Source organism: Podarcis muralis, chromosome 16, assembly GCF_964188315.1.
Source record: "Podarcis muralis chromosome 16, rPodMur119.hap1.1, whole genome shotgun sequence".
In the NCBI taxonomy this organism is placed as follows: Eukaryota; Metazoa; Chordata; class Lepidosauria; order Squamata; family Lacertidae; genus Podarcis; species Podarcis muralis.
In genome coordinates this window covers 26,143,939-26,165,654 of record NC_135670.1, presented here as the reverse complement: position 1 = coordinate 26,165,654, position 21,716 = coordinate 26,143,939, and the positions used below count along the sequence as shown (strand labels likewise).

At 42.8% G+C, this 21,716-nt stretch overlaps 1 protein-coding gene across 2 annotated transcripts in view; it reads left to right on the top strand.

The window, feature by feature from the left end:
* SPPL3 (signal peptide peptidase like 3) overlaps positions 1-21,716 on the top strand; it is a 57,810-nt gene that overhangs the window by 11,996 nt on the left and 24,098 nt on the right. The window contains exon 1 of one of the 2 annotated variants that reach the window (XM_028709277.2): positions 9,421-9,838. The exons of the other annotated variant lie outside the window; for it this stretch is intronic. Within the exon in view, the coding sequence (XP_028565110.1) occupies positions 9,816-9,838 (23 nt within the window). The 5' untranslated portion in view covers positions 9,421-9,815. Of the gene's footprint in view, positions 1-9,420; positions 9,839-21,716 lie in introns of those variants that run through there. 2 annotated transcript variants of the gene reach the window in all.

Below are 21,716 nucleotides of genomic sequence, written 5' to 3'. Positions count from 1 at the left end.
CACATGCAACTGCTTCAGCGTAGGTGCTGAGTTGGGGCTAGAGAAGTTTAGAAGCAGTGAACAAATCCGAGAAACACAGGGCTGGGGGTTTCTGTCCTCGACTGCTGGCTTTCTGATTCTTTTATCCAGGACGGAAAAGCAAGAAGACCGAAGAAAAATGTGGATAGGATGTGCACATTGTTGGTATCGGAAAGAAGAGTGCCACTTAGTGGCCAAACTGACCTGTTGCACTACTTTAAAACAGCCTGCTTGATGCATCGGATGCAGGAGTGAGGAACTTTTTCAAGCGGAGGGCCACATTCCCTTCTGAGCAACCTTACGAGGGCCACATGCCAAAAGTGGGCAAGGCCAGAGGCAGAATAAAAAGTGGGTGGAACAATGAGTGCAAACTTTACCCTTGTACAGCAGGTTTGTTTCTACACACCTCACTCTCTCCTCCACCCAGACAAGCATGAGGCATGATCGGAATTCAAGGGCACGTTAGGGCTGGGTGATTTCTGATTTTCAACATCGCGATATATCACCAGCTAAACATCGCAATGTACTTATATATCACCATGTCTGAAAGGAGGATGGAGCTATGTAGAGCCATTGGTTGGCTTCACAGTTTTTCCCATATTGTGGTTTTTTTTTCATAGCGCGCATGCACACGTACACAGTTTCACAATACAGTATATTGCCAGGTCATAAACTATGAAACCGATATCATGATATGGATTTGAAACTGGCTTTGGGAGATCTGTCACCAAGTCCTAACACATCATGATTCGCCAGGTCAAAAACTATGAAACCAATATCATGATGTGGACTTCAAAACGGTTTTGAAGGATATATCACCCAGCCCTACTGTGAATATAATTGGATCTCACCTATTGACTCTAATGCCACTTCGAGAGACTTGGTTTTTTTTTACTGGATAGTGAGGTACATTTTAAATAAATAAACGTATGTTAAAATTGTGTAGATCTGTCATATTTTTTACATTTTACTGCACCTTGAAAGCACATGCTAAGGAAATTCCTCCCGCTCCCCCTCAAAGTATTCTGGGCACTGTAGTTTTCCCCTCACAGAGTTACAGTTCTAAAAAGCCTTAACAAACTACTATGCCCATAATAATTGGGGGAGGGGATGCCTTTTGAATGTGAGAAGAGGATTTTGGACCAGGTAGGCCTTCTGTCTGATCTAGCAGGCTCTTCTTATATTTTTAGGAAGCGACAGGACATGCCCAGTTCAAAACAAAGAATTATGTATGCAGGTAAACTTTCAAAGGTCCAGAGTCCAGACCATGAGTAGGCAAACTAAGGCCAGGGGGCTGGATCCGGCCCAATTGCCTTCTAAATCCAGCCCGCAGACAGTCCGGGAATCAGTATGTTTTTACATGAGTAGAATGTGTCCTTTTATTTAAAATGCATCTCTGGGTTATTTGTGGGGCATAGGAATTCGTTCATTCCCCCCCCCCAAAAAAAATATAGTCAGGCCCCCAGACAAGACAAGGCCTGAGGGACAGTGGCCCCCTGTTGAAAAAGTTTGCTGACACCTGGTCCAGACAGCATTGAAAGCAGACAGGTCTTTTATCACCTCAATGCCATCATGAGCACAAGTCATTGTGACGCAGGATAAAATGGACTTTGGAGGAGGGGCTCAAAGGCTGCTACTCAAGTGTTAGGTTCAGTTCCCTGTTAAAAAAGGAAGCCACGTTGTGTACTGACCTTTCCATTCTCTAGGAGAGGAATCATTTCAAACCAAAGCAGCCTCAGACAAACCCAAGTGCCCTTAACTATCAAACCACTAAAATTGGTTCCCACTGATGAATCAACCTGTAGCTGGTGCCCCAAGGCAAACTTGCAGCCTAGCAGAGCTGTCTCCTCCAGAACTACTCTCAAAGCAGCTCTGCTTACGTCAGCAGTAAAACAAGTGTAAAATGAGCAGCAGTTAAAAGACATGTGCAAAATTGTGAAACTTGGGCTCCAGCCTGTTTCACTTCATGCCCCCCCCACCTTCCTTCAATGTGGGAAACATTCATTTCCCATAGGCCAGACGACGACTAGCCCAGTTTCCATCCCGTCCCAGTGGGGAAAAAAGACTGCTGAGGAGGAGCAGATGAGGCTTAACAGTGTTTAAAGTAGATGAAGCAATTCCACTCATTATCATTATGGTAATAATAGTAATTATGCCATTAACCTTTCTAGCAACTTTCCCAAGAGAGCCAGCGAGTGCTGTAATGCAGACACATCATAATGATGCTGTGGTCATACAGGCTGCAATCTTCAAACCACTTACTCTGAAGTAGTCTTATTAAAGTCCCTTGGGCACTTCTCAAGGGTAAGAAGTGGGAAGAGACTGTGTTTAATGTGTTCACTTCAGGGTTCTGGAGTGATAGGAAGTGTGCCTCCTCTCTCTCTCTCTCTCTCTCTCTCTCTGTGTGTTGTGGTATCTTTTCTAGCCCCTCCTCTCTCTCTTCTTTGATAGACAGAATCATTTGGTGGGTGTGGGAAATGCATTATTTTTCTGCATTATTAAAACTGCAGAAATGGCAGTTCTACTGGGTTTTATCCAACTAATTTTTTTCTCAGACTAGATCAATTGAAATTAATGGGCCTAAATTAGTCTGAGCATTAATTTCAGTAGACCTACCCTGAGGACACTTGACTATCACTATCTTCAGTTGTATTGCAGCAAATTAAGGGTGCATAATGAAAGATGATCTGGAGCGCAAGAGCCTGCTGGTTAAGGCCAAAGGGGAACCCACCCAGCTCAGCACCCTGTTCTCATAGTAGCCAACCCGATTCCCCAAAGGAAAGCCCTCGACCAGGACCAGAGAATATCAGCACTACTCTCCTCAATTGTGATTCCCAGCAAATGGTTTTCAGAAGCATAACTGCCTCCTAGTATTATCAACCTTGGTGAAAGTCGGTGTAAAGAGAGAGAAAAATGACAAAAAAGTTTTACTTTTTAAAAAATACAATACATTGTTTAAATTGAAAAATATTTATTTCATTACAGATAATATAAATCTGTATATATGATATTATATTATAAATTTATGTCTTCTTCTTCTTCTTCTTTGAATTTATATACTGCCCTATACCCAGAGGCCTTAGGGCGGTTCACAGAACAAGCACAAAATATATACAGTGGACCCTCTGGATACAAATTTAATTCATTCCAGGGGTCTGTGTGCACTCCAAAAAATCCGTATCCAGATGCCCTGTTCTGCGCATGTGCAGCCGGCAGGAGCCCGCTCCTGTGCAGGTGTGGCGCTGAAAGCCTTCCTGTTACTTCCGGGTTCGCTGCGTGTGTATCCTGAAGAATATGCAACCAAAGAGGTACGTAACCTGAGGTTCCACTGTAATCGAAATAAAAACAACCCAATAACTTCCCCTCCAAAAAACACCCACATTTTAAAAGGGCATAGGATATCAGTCAAATCAACCAAAGTCCTGGTTAAAAAGGAACTTTTTTGCCTGGTGCCTAAAAGTGTATAATGAAGGCGCCAGGGGAACTTCTCTGGGGAGAGCATTCCACAGATGGGGAGCCACTGCAGAGAAGGCCCTGTCCTTGTGTTGCCACCCTCCAGACCTCTCTAGAAGGAGGCACATGAAGAAGGACCTCAGAAGATGATCTCAGGATCTGGGTAGGTTCATATGGAAAGTAAAATCCTTGAGGTATCGTGGTCAAGGCTTTATAGGTCAAAACCAGCACTTTGATTTGGGTCCGGAAACTAATTGGTAGCCAGTGCAGTCGGACCAGGATCGGTGTAATATGCTCAAACCGTCTTGCTCTGGTGAGCAACCTGGCTGCTGAATTCTTCAGTAGCTGAAGTTTCCGAACCGTCTCCAGAGGCAGCCCTACGTATAACGCAGGGCAGTGATCTAACCTTGGAGTAACCAGAGCATAGACAACAGTAGTTAGGCTATCCCTGTCCAGATAGGAGCGTAGCTGGTCCACCAGCCAAAGCTGATGGAAGGCACTCTGGGCCACTGAGACCACCTGAGCCTCGAGCGACAGCAAAGGATCCTGGAGTACCCCCAAGTTACAAACCTGCTCCTTCAAAGGAAGTGTAACCCCTTCAAGGCAGGTGACCTCCCAGCCATCTGGTCTAGAGAACCAGCCACTAACAGTGCCTCAATCTTATCTGGATTTAGCTTCAGTTTGCTGGCTTTCTTCCAGTCCATTACCGAGGCAAGACACTGATCCAGCACTTCCACTGCCTCACCTGCAGATGTAAAGGAGAAATAGAGCCAAGTGTCATCAGCATACTGCTGACAATGTACTCCAAATCTCCGGATAACCCCACCCAGTGGATTCATGTAGATGTGGGATAGAATTGAGCCCTGTGGAACCCCACACTGTAGGTTCCACAGGGCTGAAAAGCATCCCCCAAGCAACACCCTCTGGGAACGACCATCCAAGTAGGACTGGAACCACTGCAAAGCGGTGCCACCCACCCTAGTTTGGACAGTCGCTCCAGAAGGATACCATGGTATCAAAAGCTGCTGAGAGGTCGAGAAGAATTAACAGGGACAGGTTTCCCTTGTCACTCTCTCAACAGAGGTCATCATAAAGGGCAACCAAGGCAATTTCTGTGCCAAAACCGGGCCTAAACCCCAATTGAAATGGATCCAGAAAATCAGTTTCTACCAAAAGCACCTAGATCTGGCCTGCGACCTCTTGTTCAGGAAAGGAAGATTAGCAACTTGCTGGTAGTTACTTAGGTTTTCCGAATCCAGGGAAGGTTTCTTAATGAGTGGTTGTACCACTGCATCTTTCAAACAGGCAGGGACCACCCCCTTTCTTAAACAGGCATTGATCACCTCCCTGGCCCAGCCAGCTGTTCCTTCCCTGCTGGTTTTTATCAACCAAGAGGGGCAAGGGTCTAGAGTGCAAGTGCTTGCCTTGACTGATCTGAGCACCTTGTCCACATTCTCGAGCCTTACCAGCTGAAATTCATCCAACACAACAGGACTAGACTGTACTCTGGACGCCCCATGAGATTCATCTGCTGTAACAGCAGTCAAGGTCTTGGTGGATGCAAGCAATTAATATAACTAATAATTAATATTAGTTATATTAACTATTAAATTAATTCAATTAGATATATTAAGTATATTATTTTTATCTTACCAGTAGATACATCATTGTGGGGGAAACCATGTACATAAAAGAAAAGCATCTTTTTGGAGATCAGTGCCCCTTGTAAAGAAGAGTATCTAACAACGCCCCACCCCAATGAAATTTAGAGAATCTTCAACAAAAGGGGATACCTGTTGGCATCTTTTGAAATTAAAGAGACAAAACCTGAGTCAAAACTGCAAATGAATTCACTATCCCTGAAACTAAACCCATGGCTAAAGCCATATAACTTTTTGGGGAAGTCTTAACAGCTGTCAAAACTGATCTTCCTTCTGGTGTCTTGCAGGTGCTGCCTTGTGTAGCCTGAATTCCAATTGTATTTGGCTGTATGTCATCTGCATTGGCATCTTTTGTACCATCAAATGCGTCACTTAGAAATTTAAACCATCTGACACCTGTCAAATAACAGTGCAATCGTTTAAAGAAAACACTTCTTTCTCTGTAAAAAATGGTTAAGAGTGATGATACTTCTGCTTATTGGCAGAATATGACTACAGACTTGGTGACTGACTTTAATGGCAATGTAGAATATGTCCACCATTATAAGAGTACAAAGGGTGACGTTGGGCCAGCCACTGCCTCTTAACCTTACCTACTTCACAGGGTTGTTGTGAGGAAAAAATGAAGAGGTGGAGAACTATGTGTGCCACCTTGAACTCCTTGGAGGAAAGGTAGAATATAAATGCAGTAATAAATAATCATGTTTTAAGCAGTCATTGCAATTGTTTCTCTTAAACTAAGTGGGTGTCCAGAGATCCAGAACAAGGCTGTGTATACTTCTGGTCGCTTCACCTGAAAAAGGTTATTGCAGAATTGGAAAAGGTTAAGAAAAGAGCAATCAAAATGATAAAAGGGATGGAGCAACTCCCCTATCAGGAAAGACATCAGTGGTTAGAACATGATAGAAGTTTATAAAATTATGCATGGGATGGGAAAAGTGGATAGAGAAAGGTTTTTCTCCCTCTCTCATAACACTAGAAAGGGACACGGGTGGCGCTGTGGGTTAAACCACAGAGCCTAGGACTTGCCGATCAGAAGGTCGGCGGTTTGAATCCCCGCAACGGGGTGAGCTCCCGTTGCTCGGTCCCTGCTCCTGCCAACCTAGCAGTTTGAAAGCACGTCAAAGTGCAAGTAGATAAATAGGTACCACTCTGGCGGGAAGGTAAACGGCGTTTCCGTGCGCTGCTCTGGTTTGCCAGAAGCGGCTTAGTCATGCTAGCCACATGACCCGGAAGCTGTACGCCGGCTCCCTCGGCCAATAAAGCGAGATGAGCGCCGCAACCCCAGATTCGGTCACGGCTGGACCTAATGGTCAGGGGTCCCTTTACCTTTTACATAACACTAGAACTTATGGACATCAAATGAAACTGAACGTTGTTAATATTTAGGACAGATGAAAGCACATTATGGTACTTGCTTCTACAGGAGGCTGGGATGACCACCAACTTGGATGGCTTTAAAGGAAGACTGGACAAATTCAATAAGGCTATCAATGGCTATTAGTCACAATGGCTATGCTCTTCTTCCATGGTCGGAGGCTTCAGAATGCCAGTTGCTAGAAAGCTTAGGAGGGGAGAGTGCTCTTTGTGCTTGTGTCCTGCTTGCAGGTTTCCCACATGTATTTGGCTTGCCACTGTGAGAACAGGATGCTGAACTACACGGGCCATTGGTCTGATCCAGCAGGCTCTTCTTGTCTTCCAAAAGAGAGCCAGCGTGGTATAGTGGTTAAGAGCGGTGGACTCGTAATCTGGTGAACTGGGTTCGATTCCCTGCTCCTCCACCTGCAGCTGCTGGGTGACATTGGGCTAGTCACACTTCTCTGAAGTCTCTCAGCCTCACTCACCTCCCAGAGTGTTTGTTGTGGGGGAGGAAGGGAAAGGAAATTGTTAGGTGCTTTGAGACTCCTTAAGGGGAGTGAAAGGCGGGATATCAAGTCCAAATTCTTCTTCTTCTTCTTCTTCTTCTTCAATTGGAGAGTCCTTGTCACAGACTCTAGAGAGCTTTAGGGGGATCAGGACCAAAGGTTTACATATTTCCAAAATCCTCTTTCCCACTGTATAATGCAGCTTCCTATGTTCCCATCATTTGAACTACACCATTGCATTGAATCTACACCTAGAAGGCCTATGTATAATATACATAGGCTGAAGGAACAGCTCGTCCACTTTGTATGCCAGCAGCATCTTTGGATATAGTTCTGTGCTTCCAGTAAATGTGAAAAATATTCGGGAAGCACAAGTAGGGAGGAAGGACAACACAGTTCACTGGTCTTCACTGATGGCTGTGGAACGAAAAGAATGCAAACAAGTAGGCAGAGCCAACAAATTATAGGTTTCTTCCAATCCTCTTTCCTGCTGAGTTCAACAAGAGCAATGCTGAAACTGAGGAGGAGGAAACTACAGCCAGTTCCAAAAGAGAAGGCAGGCAGGTGGGAGCTGGCTGTGAGAGGAATATGGTTGGTGGGGCAGTACCCCATTTGCCCTAATGGACCAGCCTCCACTGTTCATCCACCATCTCTTAGAACAGAATAAATTTAAATAAAAACCCAAATTGAAGCTTAAAAACAAAATCCCATATATGGACATCTCCAAAGCCTACAATCAGATGTTTCAGCTGCTGTGGGTGCCGATAAGAAGAGCTTACTGGATCAGGCCCAATGGTCCATCTAGTCCAGCATCCTTTTCTCACAGTGGCCAACCAGATGCCCCATGGAGAATCCCACAAAGCAGGACCCCAGTACAAGAGCGTTTTCCCCTCCTGCGATTTCCAGCAGCTGGTATTTGGAAGCATTGCTGCTGCTGCCGGAGGCAGATGATAGCCATCATAGCTAGTTCCCATGGATAGCCCTCTCCTCCATGAATTTGTCTAACCCACTTTAAAAGCCATCTAGGTTGGTGGTGGGACGCAGGTGGTGCTGTGGGTTAAACCACAGAGCCTAGGACTTGCCGATCAGAAGGTCGGCGGTTCGACGGGGTGAGCTCCCGTTGCTTGGTCCCAGCTCCTGCCAACGTAGCAGCTTGAAAGCACGTCAAAGTGCAAGTAGATAAATAGGTACCACTCCGGCAGGAAGGTAAACGACGTTTCCATGCACTGCTCTGGTTCACCAGAAGCGGCTTAGTCATGCTGGCCACATGACCCAGAAGCTGTACGCCAGCTCCCTCAGCCAATAAAGTGAGATGAGTGCCGCAACCCCAGATTTGGTCACGACTGGACCTAATGGTCAGGGGTCCCTTTAGGTTGGTGGTAAGTTCCGTAGCACCACGTGCTCACTAGACGACCTTAGGGGCCAGTTGTGAACTCTCAGCCCAACCTAGCTCACAGGCTTGTTGTAGGGATTAAATGGAGAGAACCATGCCTATGAGGAAAAAGCAGGATGCAAAGGTAACAAATATAATACAATACAATACTGCACTATGCTATAAAATTATTGCAATTGTTTTAGATCCTCCTAGATTTTTAAAAAAATTCTGGTGTCTTTTTTATATATATAGCAATTTTATTGAAAGTTCTTTTAGCATTTTAAAAGACTAAAATTCAAACTCGTTTACAAGAAAATAGCAAAAAACGATTATCCCTAAAAAGAAAAATAATAAAGAAATAATATAAAACAATCTTTACAAAACACAATTGATTTTTTAAAACGCTGGTTTCAATGTATATATATGTGTGGTTTTTCGCTTAACATATTTTAAGTTGCTATGGCAGAAAAACACCGCCTAATAAATTTAATAAATAATAGTAACAATGCTATATAATGTATATTGCCAGCTCATATATAAACAGAACAATTTGTAAACAGCACGTGCTAATAACAAAGCAATACTAATAATTTTCGTTGGTGCGAGTGAGAGAAACAGCCCGCCCGCCTGCATTTTCCGAGGAAGCATCGTCGATTCCCGGCGGGGGAAACAAAAAAGAATCCCTTCTATCCACCGCGGGTGGATGCCGCGCAGGCGCAATGAGATCATCTTCATCATCCCCGCCCCCTCTTCTCCTTAAACTCGCCTCCATCTGCCGGTTCACCTTCATCCCAACAATATCCCACAGCGTGCTGCGCGCCGGGCCTCCAAACAAACACATAAAGACGACAAAAACCCCGTCTCTCTCCCCTCTCTCTCTCTGACTCCTTCCTCAAAGGCTGCTGCGTCGAAACACGTGAGCCTGTTGTGAGCACGTGACCCGCCAGCGTCGCTAGCCTGGCTTGGTGCGCGCGCGCGCTCCCCTATCAAGCCCCGCCCCCTCGCGCTCTCTCCTCCTCTCTCTCCCCCCCGCCCCCCGCCGCCCGAGGACGCGCGAGCGAGCAAGCGCGGTCTCGCCTTCGGAGTTGTTCGTTGGCCGCCCGTTCCCCCTCACACACCTCGGCCAGCGCCAGCGCCGCCGCCGCCTCCTCGTCGTGGTAGCCGTCGGTCATGAGGCCCGCCCGCCGTCGCTGGAGCGCGGCCCAGCTGCTGCCGCTGCGGTTCGTGTGGCGCGGCTGCCGCTGAGGCGTCTCCGCCCGGGCGGAGGGGGTTCCCTTCTTCGCCTCTCAGCCGCCGCCGCCGCCGCCGAGGCCGCCATGTTGGGCCGGGAGCCGCAGCGGGACCGCCGCTGAGCCCTCTGAGAAGGGAGAGGGAGCCAGGAGGACACGACGAAGACGACGACGGGAAGGACGAGGAGGGAGAGGAGCGGCCGGCGCCGGCGCCATGGCGGAGCAGACCTACTCCTGGTGAGGAGGCGCCGCTGCTGCTAGGCCTCTCCCGAGTGGGGGAGCATCTCTCTGCCTGCCTATGGAGGGGCTTCCATGGAATGCCCATCCCCGCCGCCTCGGCCTCTTCCCTCCCGCCATGGGAGCGAGAGCTCTCGGCCTCAAAAGCAGGCTCCGGCCCTTGGCTGAAGGGAAGAAGAGCGAGCGGGGCAGGTCTTTCCCCCATAGGAATAGTTTTCTCCCCACACCCCCCTGAGCGAGGTGGCTCTATATTCTACTACTGCTGCTGTTAAAGGCACAGGAGAAAAGGCCCGTGGGGAAGTTGGCATCTAGCAGCCGCCACCCCTCCTTTCTCTTTCTCCCCCCTCCTTTTCCTGACCTACCCCGCTTTAAACCCACCAGCTGGACCCGAAGGATGCCTCCTACAATGGACGTTCATTGCTGTGCATGAGGCGATAGGACGTAAACAAGCAGGAAAGATCTGCCCAGGGGAAAGGCCGAGCTGCAGCAACCTGTTGAGAGGTTGGCAGCCTTGCGCACCCCCCACCCCCAAGTTTATTTCGTCCAAACTTGACACTGTGTCAGAGAGAGAGAGCAGTGGGATCCGTAGGCTCCTGGCAAAGCTGCCCTTGCTGGTTCCTGCGAGTGGCTTGGCAGCCTCACTTGCCTCCTTTTGGGGCTGTTTATGTTTTGGAAGTATCAAAGCATATTATGGGGGTGAGATTCATTCATAGTTGTCTCCTAATTCCCAAGTTCTTGAAAAGTAGCCTGTAATAATGATCTTTTGAACATTTTACAAATTACTGTGAAGAGCCTCCTGATTCAGATGCATGAAGTAAGTGGGCAGTGGTGTTTGGCTGGTGTGTATTCAGTATCTGTTTATGCATCTTGCAAAATCTGATTCTCATACCATGAAAAAATTTACAAGTGTATATATACACTAGTTTCACTCCTCCCCGCGGTGCTTGCTACAGAAGATCCTGTTACAATAAACTACTTGGGTTTTAAGGCGCCACAAAATCCCAGGTGCACAACGTTGGGGTGGTGATGTATTTCACCACTTGCTAGGCTGAATTAGAGACACCTGTCTGTATGGTGCAATCTATTTTGTCATCAACCAGTTGTTATTTAGAAGCCTGGTCGTGAAAGAGCACAACTGTGCCTCTGAGAAGATAATTTCTTACATTAAAAATGCGGAAGTGTAGAAGCATCTTTCTCAGGGTCCAGGTGCAGTGTACCTGGATTAAAGGAAGAAGACAAATACTATGAACTTACGTTGTCTTGATGATGTGGTGGTTATAATTTGCTTGGTCATGGGGACAACTCCAATATCAGCTTTTGGTGAAGGGCGGGTTGTGAAATACTCTATAGTTTGTCACACACCTTGCAGATGTGGTCATGTTCTGATGTCTCCCTGCTGTAATAGAAGAGATTGTGTTTGAAAAAAAGCATTCCTATTTCTTTGCATATTTACTGAAAAGTAAGTATCACTTATTCTTGAGCAGCTATGCATAGTTGCAGCCTGACCCGAAGCAGATTTGCTTGGGATGTAAGTCCCATAGGCTTGAATGCAAGGTGGATGGATAACATTGGAGCTAATGTCACACAAAGTGCTTAAGGAAAAAAACTGTTGTTGGCTAAATAAGTGTTTTCTACTTAGTGCCTTCTATTATACATTATCTTTGTGATCATTGCAACAACCTACTAAGTCATGTTAGGTTGATATGAGCACTGACTGAAAGTTCTCAACCTATATAGGATGGAGTTGGTTTCTTATCAGACATTGTTATTATCCCACAGTAGGAGATTAAGTGAATGACCTGAGTTGGACTGTCTAGGGACTTCTGGCTGAAGTAAAATTTGAACTATGGTCTTGTGGTTCATATTCTTAGTCCCTTTGCTAAACTAAAGGGCTAGCTAGACTTACTTTCAGTTTGTAACAGTTGCCAGCCAGATGCCTCTGAAATTGCACAAGAGGGTGTGATGGGAGTACCATCTTCTCTTCCTCCTAGTATCTGGTACCCACAAGCACACTTCTTCTAAATATAGTGTTTCATAATAAAATTGCAGGGAGCTAGGTTTTAAAGTGATGTGATCGTCCAAGAAATGGTGTGTGAATTCTGGATGATGACTTAGATGGGGAAGATAATGGTTCAAATCAGTTTTTAACTATGAACTTTATTGGTTGGTCTTGGGCACATGGCAGTGACCTGGTTCAGATGTTACAGATAGCCGCCAATCCATGTTTGATGGTTAGGCTCGTGTCTTGGACTTCTTCCTTCACTTTGCTTTGCTATAACTATAGTTTGCTGTGATGCCCAAATCAGGTAAACTGGGATGGGGAACCTGTGGCCCTCCAGAAGTTGCTGGATGCCAACTCTCATCAGCTCCAGTCAACATGGCCAATGGCCAGGGATGGTGACAGGTGTAGTTGACCAACATCTAGAGGTCTAAAGGTGAGCCAACCTTGAGGTAAGCTATGGTTATTGCAAACCAAAGTTTGCTTCCAAATCAGATTTCTAACTATAGTTTCTGTTTTGGTGTGGAAGCAAACCAATAGCTGTAACAAACTAGGGATAATTGATGGGGAGATGTGATATTTCATTGAAAGTGTCTACCCTTGACTGATGTATATTCTGAATAGTGTCCAAATAGCTCTTATGTGCATCCTGGTATTAAATAAAATGTAGAAGGAAGGATATGTGTGCACAGCTTTTTCAGTGTACTGGGGGTGCTGAAGAAGCAGGTTTCCTGATGGTATGGAAAAGCCAGTATTGTGGGTTTTCTAGATTCAGGTAGGTAGCCATGTTGGTCTGATGCAGTAGAAATATAAAATAAAATTTAAAAAATTGTCCAGTAGCACCTTAGAGACCAAGTAGGTTTGTTCTTGGTATGAGCTTTTGTGTGCATGCACACTTCTTCAGATACTTCTTCAGGTGTCTGAATAAGTGTGCATGCAAACGAAAGCTCATACCAAGAATAAACTTAGTGGGTTTTCTAGAAATTTTTCTAGAAAGCCTTCAAGGCAATTTTACACAGAACTAAGTGGGCCTTGTTGAGCATGTTTAGTTGACTTGCATTTATATATTTATTTACAGCATTATTACTGTACATGCTGTTTTACAAAAAACAGGTATGACAGGTCCCAAGCCCAAAGGGGCTTACAGTCTAAAATAGACACAAGGAAACAACAAAGGAAGGGGGTTGGAAATGGAAGGCACAGGATTGCTTTAATGACATGTGCTAGTGGAGTGATGAAAAGGTTTACCAGGAAGGTTGAGTTTTGAGCTAGTGGAGTGATGAAAAGGTTTACCAGGAAGGTTGAGTTTTGAGGAGGAATGGAAAAGAGGCAAAGTCATAAACCAGAGTAAGAAATAAGGTCATGCTAATTTTGCATCCTTAATAAACACATGAAAAGCTTCCCCCACAAATAGCCAAAAGTAGTTGAATTGAAATATTAGGCTCCCCCTCCCTCAGTAATGTTCACTTGTGCTGCAGTCCTATAGGCATGTGTGATTTAAATATGATAATCAAACAAATTCAGAGGCTTATGTGATTATTTTTTTTTATGGGAATACTAAGATGTAATAGCTTATACGCCCCTTACATAGTTTAGATTTTAAATCAAAAATTGAAGACACTACAATCAACTATGTTCCAGTCCAGACACCAGTCCAAAAACCGCAGGTCAGGGTTTTTTTTGAATTTGCAAGGAGCTTGTGCATGAAGCACCCTTACTTTTGAGTGCAGTTTTTTACCTATGAAGGCGCCCTTTGGCTGCTCTCTCAGCTTAAGGGAGACATGGAGTAGGCAGCTTAAGGAGGTATTTTGATTTAAGGTTAGTTTTAACTTGTTTTATTTTTCTTGCATCTGTTTACTGTACACGACTTAGAGACTGAAGTGTTAAGTGGTATATAAACTGGGGAAATAATATTAGAAAGCATGACTAGCGCTTCACAGAAATATATATTATTTCTACGGATAGTTGCGTGAAAAGCATTAATTAAAATTGTAGTTTTAGATCTAAATAATATTGTAGGCATTTCAGTTGCCCAGTCTGATTTGTTATATTACTAACTGACCTCCTGAAATAGACATGGATATTTTTTTGCCAAAAATATAGCAATGAATTTTCTTCTAAAAAAAGAGCCCCCGCCTTAAATCACTGGTCCTTATGCACATACACCTCTTACACGTGCAGGATCTATTTATAACCTGAATGTAAGTAGTGGGTGGGAGCTGTTGCTATGATCCCACTTCCCTCCATTCAAGTGTGCATTCATTATCCTCAGCTTGTCATCTGAAAAGGACTTACGGTTTGCAGTAGCCATGATTTGGATGTCTCAGCAAATTAATACTGAGAGAGGTAACAGTGTTAAGTCTGTTGCAGCAAAAAAACCAACAAAGACTCATGTAGCTCCTCAAAAACTATCATATATAATGATATAAGCTTTTGTGGACCAGAATCCACTTTATCAGATGGCAATTATCATTATCAGAGAGGAGGGAATGCATAAATCTGAGGCCTAACCCTGCTGGGCAAACTGGTTTTTTCTTGATATCTAAATCTCAGCCTAAAATACTTTGTAGAATTATTATGCTGAAACTCTGCTTTGAGGCAGATAAAATCAGTGTTAAAAACTCATATATTATAAGATAGGCATCAAATGGCTCCTTAAACCAAGGCTACAGTTGCTAAAACAGAATGTCTAGTTGCCATTTTTTGGCAAGACAGCTCTAAAGTTTATTTTTTAAATGATGGACTGACTGTGATTGATTATCAGTTAAGTACCTGGTAACAGCTAGATTAAGAACTTGGAGAATATAAAGAAAACAGGCACTTGATCCAGTTATATATTGGCCTATTACTACCTCTTTTTCTTAATTTTGACAAAGACCATCCATAACATAAGAATATTCTTCACAACTGAGAGTACACCATTGGGGTGGGGTAAGTGAAAACAAGCTACAACAAGTAACTATAATGTTCACTGCTCCTGCTCAGGTTGCATAGAAAAAACACACATTTTGGTTCCTGAAATCATTCTGATTGTGCAAGTAAAAAATAACTGATCGAATTGTACAGGATGTGGTATTAGTGTGAAAACAGTCAAGATCAATGATCCTCAGGCATGCATCTCCAGATGGTGGAGATGTCAGATGTCATCCTGGCGCCCAGGCATCTTCACTTGGTCACAAGTGGCTGACAGCCAGATGCAAAATGTGTGCCTGGTGCCTGGCTAGTTTCGAACACTGGATAAAATGTAACAGGATGGCTAGAACTAGAAAAGAACGGATGTTCCTGATTTCAGGTTTCTCCAAATACTTAATTAGCTTTTGTGTCTCATTTTTTTGTTTTTGCTCAGAATGCTGATTAGCAGTATTTTACAGACCAGGGTTAGCCAGTAAGTTGTGACTTTGGAAGTGAAAACACTAATTCCAGAGTATCACAGCCTAATATAGCACTCCAGATTTTCTTTTAAACTGTGGCAGCACACCTGACATGTATAGTTTTTCACAGAACAAATATAGTACTAGTTTCAGAGAATTGCTTGTTGTTGAAATTATAAAGTGTCAATATGTAGAAAAGAGTTAATCATTATGTTACTATGTAAAATCATACTGACTTGCTTACAGAGTTATGGTAAGGATTACAGTTAGATAATGCATGTGAAGTGCTTTGACCACTTGAAAGTGCTATACAATTTTAAAATACTAAATCACTACAGTGCTCTGTGGAGCAGTTGTTGAGTTTTCCTTGCCTTTGAAAAATTGACAAATCTAAAGGTATGTCTAAAGTATGACGACACCATGTGCAGTTTAGTGGGGAAAGGGAGAAATGTTATTTAAGGGTTGGAGAATTAATATTTAAAAGTTAAGATGTGTATAAGAGGGCTAATAGTAATCCTTAGTCTCACCCTACTTTTGCAGTTGAAGCTGAGCTCCTGCTTTAGGCCTCAAACAAAAGACCAAGCTAATGTTCCCAACTGCATTTTTTTTTTTAATTTGATTTATAATATTCTTAGCTAACTTTTGACATCTGTCGTGTGAAGTAACTCACTAGATCAAGGACGGGAAACCTTTTAGGCCTTGTGGGCCAGACTTTCATCTAGCTCTCCTGCCACCTGTGGACCAGTATTTGACAGTTGGGCTGGAACACACCTATGAATAATCTGATGTAATAATATCAGGCGATTGACATGTTGGTTGCCCTGCCCACCTTCCAAAGTTGGCGCACCATGGAGATAGCGGCCAAGTAGAATTCAACTCATCATCAGCTGATGGGCCAAGTGTTTCTGGATATCTTAAAACATTTTCTCTTCATTTTGAATTTTTTAAAATAAGGTTAATGGGTGCTTCAGGTTCTGTTTTTAATGTAATAGACTAAACACTGGTTCTAAATTTATAATCTCTTGAGGATAAGCTCTTCAATCGTCTATGCACGGAGCAAAGGAAGATAACGGTCAGCTTGGATTTACATTGTTTCTAAATACTCAGTAGATTACTAAAGCTTAAATTCCTTTTGTATTGATGAGACAGTAGTCAAAAATGCCATGGAAAAATCTGTATTTGACTTTCACCTGTACAGTACTTGTCTTGTACTTGATTGCCTCTCCTTTGTTCTGTGATGCAGGGCTTGCTGGACCTCAATTCCTGTATGCAGGGCCAAATGAAATAAAACACACACACACATGCAGCAACCTAATTTAAAAGTGGAGTACTTTGTTCTTTTGTTTTATTTCTCCTCTTAACCTACGAAACCCTGCATTTTTTAAGATACAGATGTGTACAATTATATGGAACAGAACATATACCAATCCTTTATTTTTCCATGAAAATTTTTCCATTTCATGAATTCTTTAGTAAAAATGAGTGGATGCCAATTGCAAATACAATATTAGGTGAGCTTATTAAAGTTTTCAGCTTTATTTACAAGATTAGATCACTTTCTAGGGCATCAGAAAATTTTCTGATACAAATTACCTTATGCTGGGATTTCACAAAGATGAATAGTTCCTCTTTTGCTGCTGTTAACCCCTGTTCTTTCTAGTTATTAGACCTAGTTCCATTAGTTTGTAGTGGAAATAAATTACTTTCCTACCCTGTGCATTGGAGCTTTTGTGGGTTGAGGCTTCTGTGTTACAGCCTAAGCAACATTTTAAGAGAGGGGAAAGCTCAGCGAGACATTTATTTTCTGCATTCAAATTATTATACATGGGATGCAGTGGGGCATAAGGATTTGCTAATAGGCTTTGACTTTGGTGTTGAGATTTACTGCAACAAATATTTTCATTAATTTAACAAAGTTATTTGCCTTTGTTGGGAATGCTTGTGATGAAACTTCATGGTACCCCATGCCCATTTGTGAAGCCCTATAAAGGGCCAGAAAATAGTTTTGAGTTTGTTGTTATGCTTGTCTTCCATTGCTAAACATGAGATGCAAGAAATGTCATTCTCTGGTCCTCTGAGAAATGGCCTCCCTCAGGTCATGTTAAAATGATGCTGCATGTGTATGTTAGTGTGGGTGTGTTTCTAGAAAATTCTTAATTGAGAAAACTGTGGTATTCAGTGTCTTCAGTGCGATGCATGGTGTTTGACATTAATATTGCGAATATTAAATACTAAATACATTATATGACCTGATGTATAGGGATCGACCATTTTTGTCCACCTGTGCTACGCATGTCCAACATTGTAGTCACCAGGAACTGAGTTGGTCCTGCATGGGGACCAACCAGGAAAGTGTATGCCTGTTTGGCTCAGTGTTAGAAACGGGGATAGAAGGGACCTGGGTTGTGGGTGCCAAAACAGAATGTCTAGTCACCGGGGTGTGTGTGTCAGCAACACTTTTTATTTATTATTTTGATAAGCAGGAACTAATATGTAACATAAGCGACACATTGTTAATATGACATTTGTAGCAGAAATTGTTAATACATGCTTAAAATTGTGTTTATAATAAAAATATTGGTACTGTACTTTGGTTTTCAAAACACTCTTTATTGTTAAAATCCTTAACATATTGTCTGTCCTTAACATATACTTCGAGGCTTCAAAGCACATACAGTGGTACCTCTGGATGTGAACGGGATCCGTTCCAGAGCTCCCTTTGCATCCTGAAGAGAACGCAACCCGCGTGTACGCGGGGCGCAATTCCCCACTTCTGCACATGTGCATGATGTCATTTTGAGAGTCTGCACATGCGCAAGCAGCGAAACCCGGAAGTAACACATTCCGATACTTCCGGGTCGCTGCAGAGCGCAACCCGAAAACGCTCAACCTGAAGCAACTTTAACCCGAGGTATGACTGTACATTTCAATAATGCTTGAGTGTCAGCCAGGTGCAAAAAATGGCACCCAGTCTTTTTTAGGTGCTCACAAATGGAGACTTTAGGTGCAAAATGTGCATGGTGCCCTGCTAATTTCGAACCCTGGTTTGACTGCTACAATGTGTGCTGGGGTACCTCAGCAACTAAACAACCAAACAACTCCCCATCCTTCTTCCCAGCATTTGCGAGGGAGATGGAATTGCCATATAACTGCTGGGATGATGCCCAACCTCTTCTACGACTCCCAAGGAAGGGAGGAAATCTGGTTGCTTGTCCTGTTTGGCATAAAGTGGTAGCACAATTGCCATGGCAAACATGGCAAATAAAAAGTGGTATTATTTATTAGTTTATGTGTTGTTTCGTACACATATCCCACATAGAGAATCATAGAACCATGGGGAAATGTTGCAAATGATTGCAAAGGGTACTGGCCACTTGTTTGTTCTGCAAATTAAAGACTGTTTTTAAATATATTTGATTAGGGAGTCATGAATCTACATTTATTTATTTAGTGTAGCACCAGTGTTTGAAATTAGCCAGGTGCATTTTGCACCTGGCTATTGGCCACTTGCAACCAAGTGAAGATGCTTGGGCGTATTTTTGTTACTGTAACCTTGGTTTCAGGAGCCATTTGGCGCCTACCTTATATATCTGAGTTTCTAACACTGTATACTGCCCTTCATCCATAGATCTCAGGGAGGTTCACAACATAAAAATACAAAATTGAAACATGAAATACATAATAAAAACAAAAGAAACCCACAAAGCAATAAACCCCCTCCCTCTCATCCCACAAACACATTTAAAAGGTGTGTAAGATGTAAATCAGCTAACAGCCTGTAAATCAGCCATCTTGAGCAGCATCCTTCGATCTAGAAGGCTTCCAGCCTTTGTAGCTCAGGGTTACTAGGATGCTGGAGATTCCAGGCCACAGTTCTTACCTAGCTTGCAAATAATAGACCTGTTGCTCTGCCTTGATTGGTATGAATATTAATCACTGGGCTTGCAAGGACAGTGTACACTGTATAGGTTAGGGAGGATTCTTTGTGTGAAAATAGTGAAGGTGTTCATGGATAGAATGATTTGCATAGATAAGATTGCAGTAACTATCGGGGTGTTTTTGATTTGCTCTTTCAGAATGTTCATATTAAAACAACTGATTAAAATGCTGGAGGACTTTTCTAGAGTAACAGTTGTGAATAAAAAAGAAATCTTTTCTTATATTTTGATGCAACTGTTCTGAAAACAAGAGAATAATTGTTGAATCTCCTTACAATTGTGTCTATGATGAAGCATTTGGTGCTGTGGCGTTGGAAGTGAGAAGGAATTGTGTTTGAACTCAGACATTTTCCAGACAGCCTCCCACATGTTGGCTGCAACTTAAAGCATGGTTGGCAAAGAACAAGCAAAGGAAAATGGTTGTCTTTCCTACAGCAAAACTTAACAATTGCTCACCTGCTTGGTTATTGTTTCAAGATTAGAACTCTGGTTGTTGACAGAATCTCATGGTTGACTTTTATAATAACTTGAATATGTTGTGCAACTTCATTGGGTGGGGGAAATTAATAAAACAAGAAATCAGTGTACTTAAAAGTTGAGTAAAGTTTCATGTTAGAACAAATGTATTAAATCTTAATTGCCTTGCTGTCATTCTTGTGTTTGCTCATATGGAATCTCATGCTAGTATTGGCTACAGAGTCTACTAGGACATTGGATGAGACTTGTTTTTGAGTTTGTTCCATCAGCTGGAAACTAGTTGCTCCTCAGTGTACTTAGGTAATGAATAACCCTGCTGACCATTGAAGTTCTTCACAAAATTTCCTTCAGTTTTTTGTCTATATTCATTAAAGCACAGACCTAACACAAATGTTTGCATTCTGATGGATTGAGAGACTGTAGCTGTAGCGTCTACACCAGGCACCCCCAAACTTGGCCCTCCAGATGTTTTGGGACTACAAAACCCATCATCCCTAGCTGACAGGACCAGTGGTCAGGCATGATGGGAATTGTAGTCCCAAAACATCTGGAGGGCTGAGTTTGGGGATGCCTGGTCTACACTTTTTACCTAGTTTGGGAAGTTCCAAAGGCTTGATATGATTAAAAGAAATCCCACAGTATTCTACTTAGTAGAAGTATCATGTAAAAACACATATAATAAACCCTTTTCATACATGTTAACTCAGAGGTAAGCCACATTGAGTTCAATTGGATTTGCTCCCAAGTAAGTACATAGCATTTCAGACTTGGGCAAGTATACCAGTTGCAACCGTACATGGACAGAGGGAGCCTGGCTTCAGTTGTCCATGCTGTGGTGGTCTCTGGAATAGAGGCTGTAATGTGTTTAACATGGGACTGCCTTTAAAGACTGTTTAGAAACCAGTTAGTGCCGTGTGTCTTTTAGATTACTAACTGAGGCTAGACTTTATGATCACATTATGCCTGTCCTTTTCCGGGCCTAATTTAAAGTTCTAGTTTTAACCTCTGAAATACCATAATCTGGTGAGAGAACCAAACTTTTTGTGTTTTTTAACAGAGCAGTTGAAATCATTTTGCCTTTTGTGTTTTTCCACTTGCACTTTGCATTTTTTCTCCTATTCATGATAGTGTCATGTAATATTCTGATGGGAACAATGGTATTGATGGAGGATGGAATATAAATTGTATGAATGAATACCTTTACAATGCTATAATATGATTATTGATTGATTATTTTTTTAACTGTCAGGTGTATTCCATTACATTGTCTGGAAATGTAAACCTGACTGTGTGAAGAACTCCATTTTCTGGAGATAGCATTTCAGAGTCATAGAAGGCGTATAACATCTTCAATTGCATGTGATCAAGCTATTGAACAAATGTGCCATAAAGATGCAGAATGAAAATGTGACTTGACTCTAATAACTATGGGGTGTCAGTCTGTCTCACAACATCTTCATTTCTTTAGAAAACCATGCCAGCAAAATGATGCTCTGTACCATTACCACAGAAGAACAAATTGCTTTGCAGGTTAGAATGAAGCACATGTATGCTTCTTCCCACCTTAGCCAGGGCTGACATTTAAGCGAAGACATATTTGCTATCACCTGGTTGACTAGATGTCCAGCGACTGACAGTGTACAAAAGGCAGTGTGTACTGTAGCCTCAAGCAAATGACTAATCAAGCATTGAAATGTCCTGCTGTTGGGCATTTTTGCCATGAGTTATATAAACAGAGATGTGTGAGAACATTTGACAGAAAACAGAGAATCACAGAATTCATAAAGAGATATGTGATGAGACTGACTGTAGTATGATGATTTGAGTTAAGAGCAGAGATGGGCAGTGTTATCTTGGCTAGACTGAGAGCAGCTAGAAGGGTTGCTAAAGCTGAAACAACAGACATGATCAGTCATTGGAGGAAAGACTACTGGGTGCCCCAGTGGTATTTTAAGCCATCATTGGGATCTATTGGAAGGGCGAGATATGAATTCCTGTAATAGATAATGACAGAATGCAGTAAAATGATCAGAGAGTTTTCATTGAACTTGATAACTAACTATTTTTAGGATGCCATGGTAATTGCCTTAGAT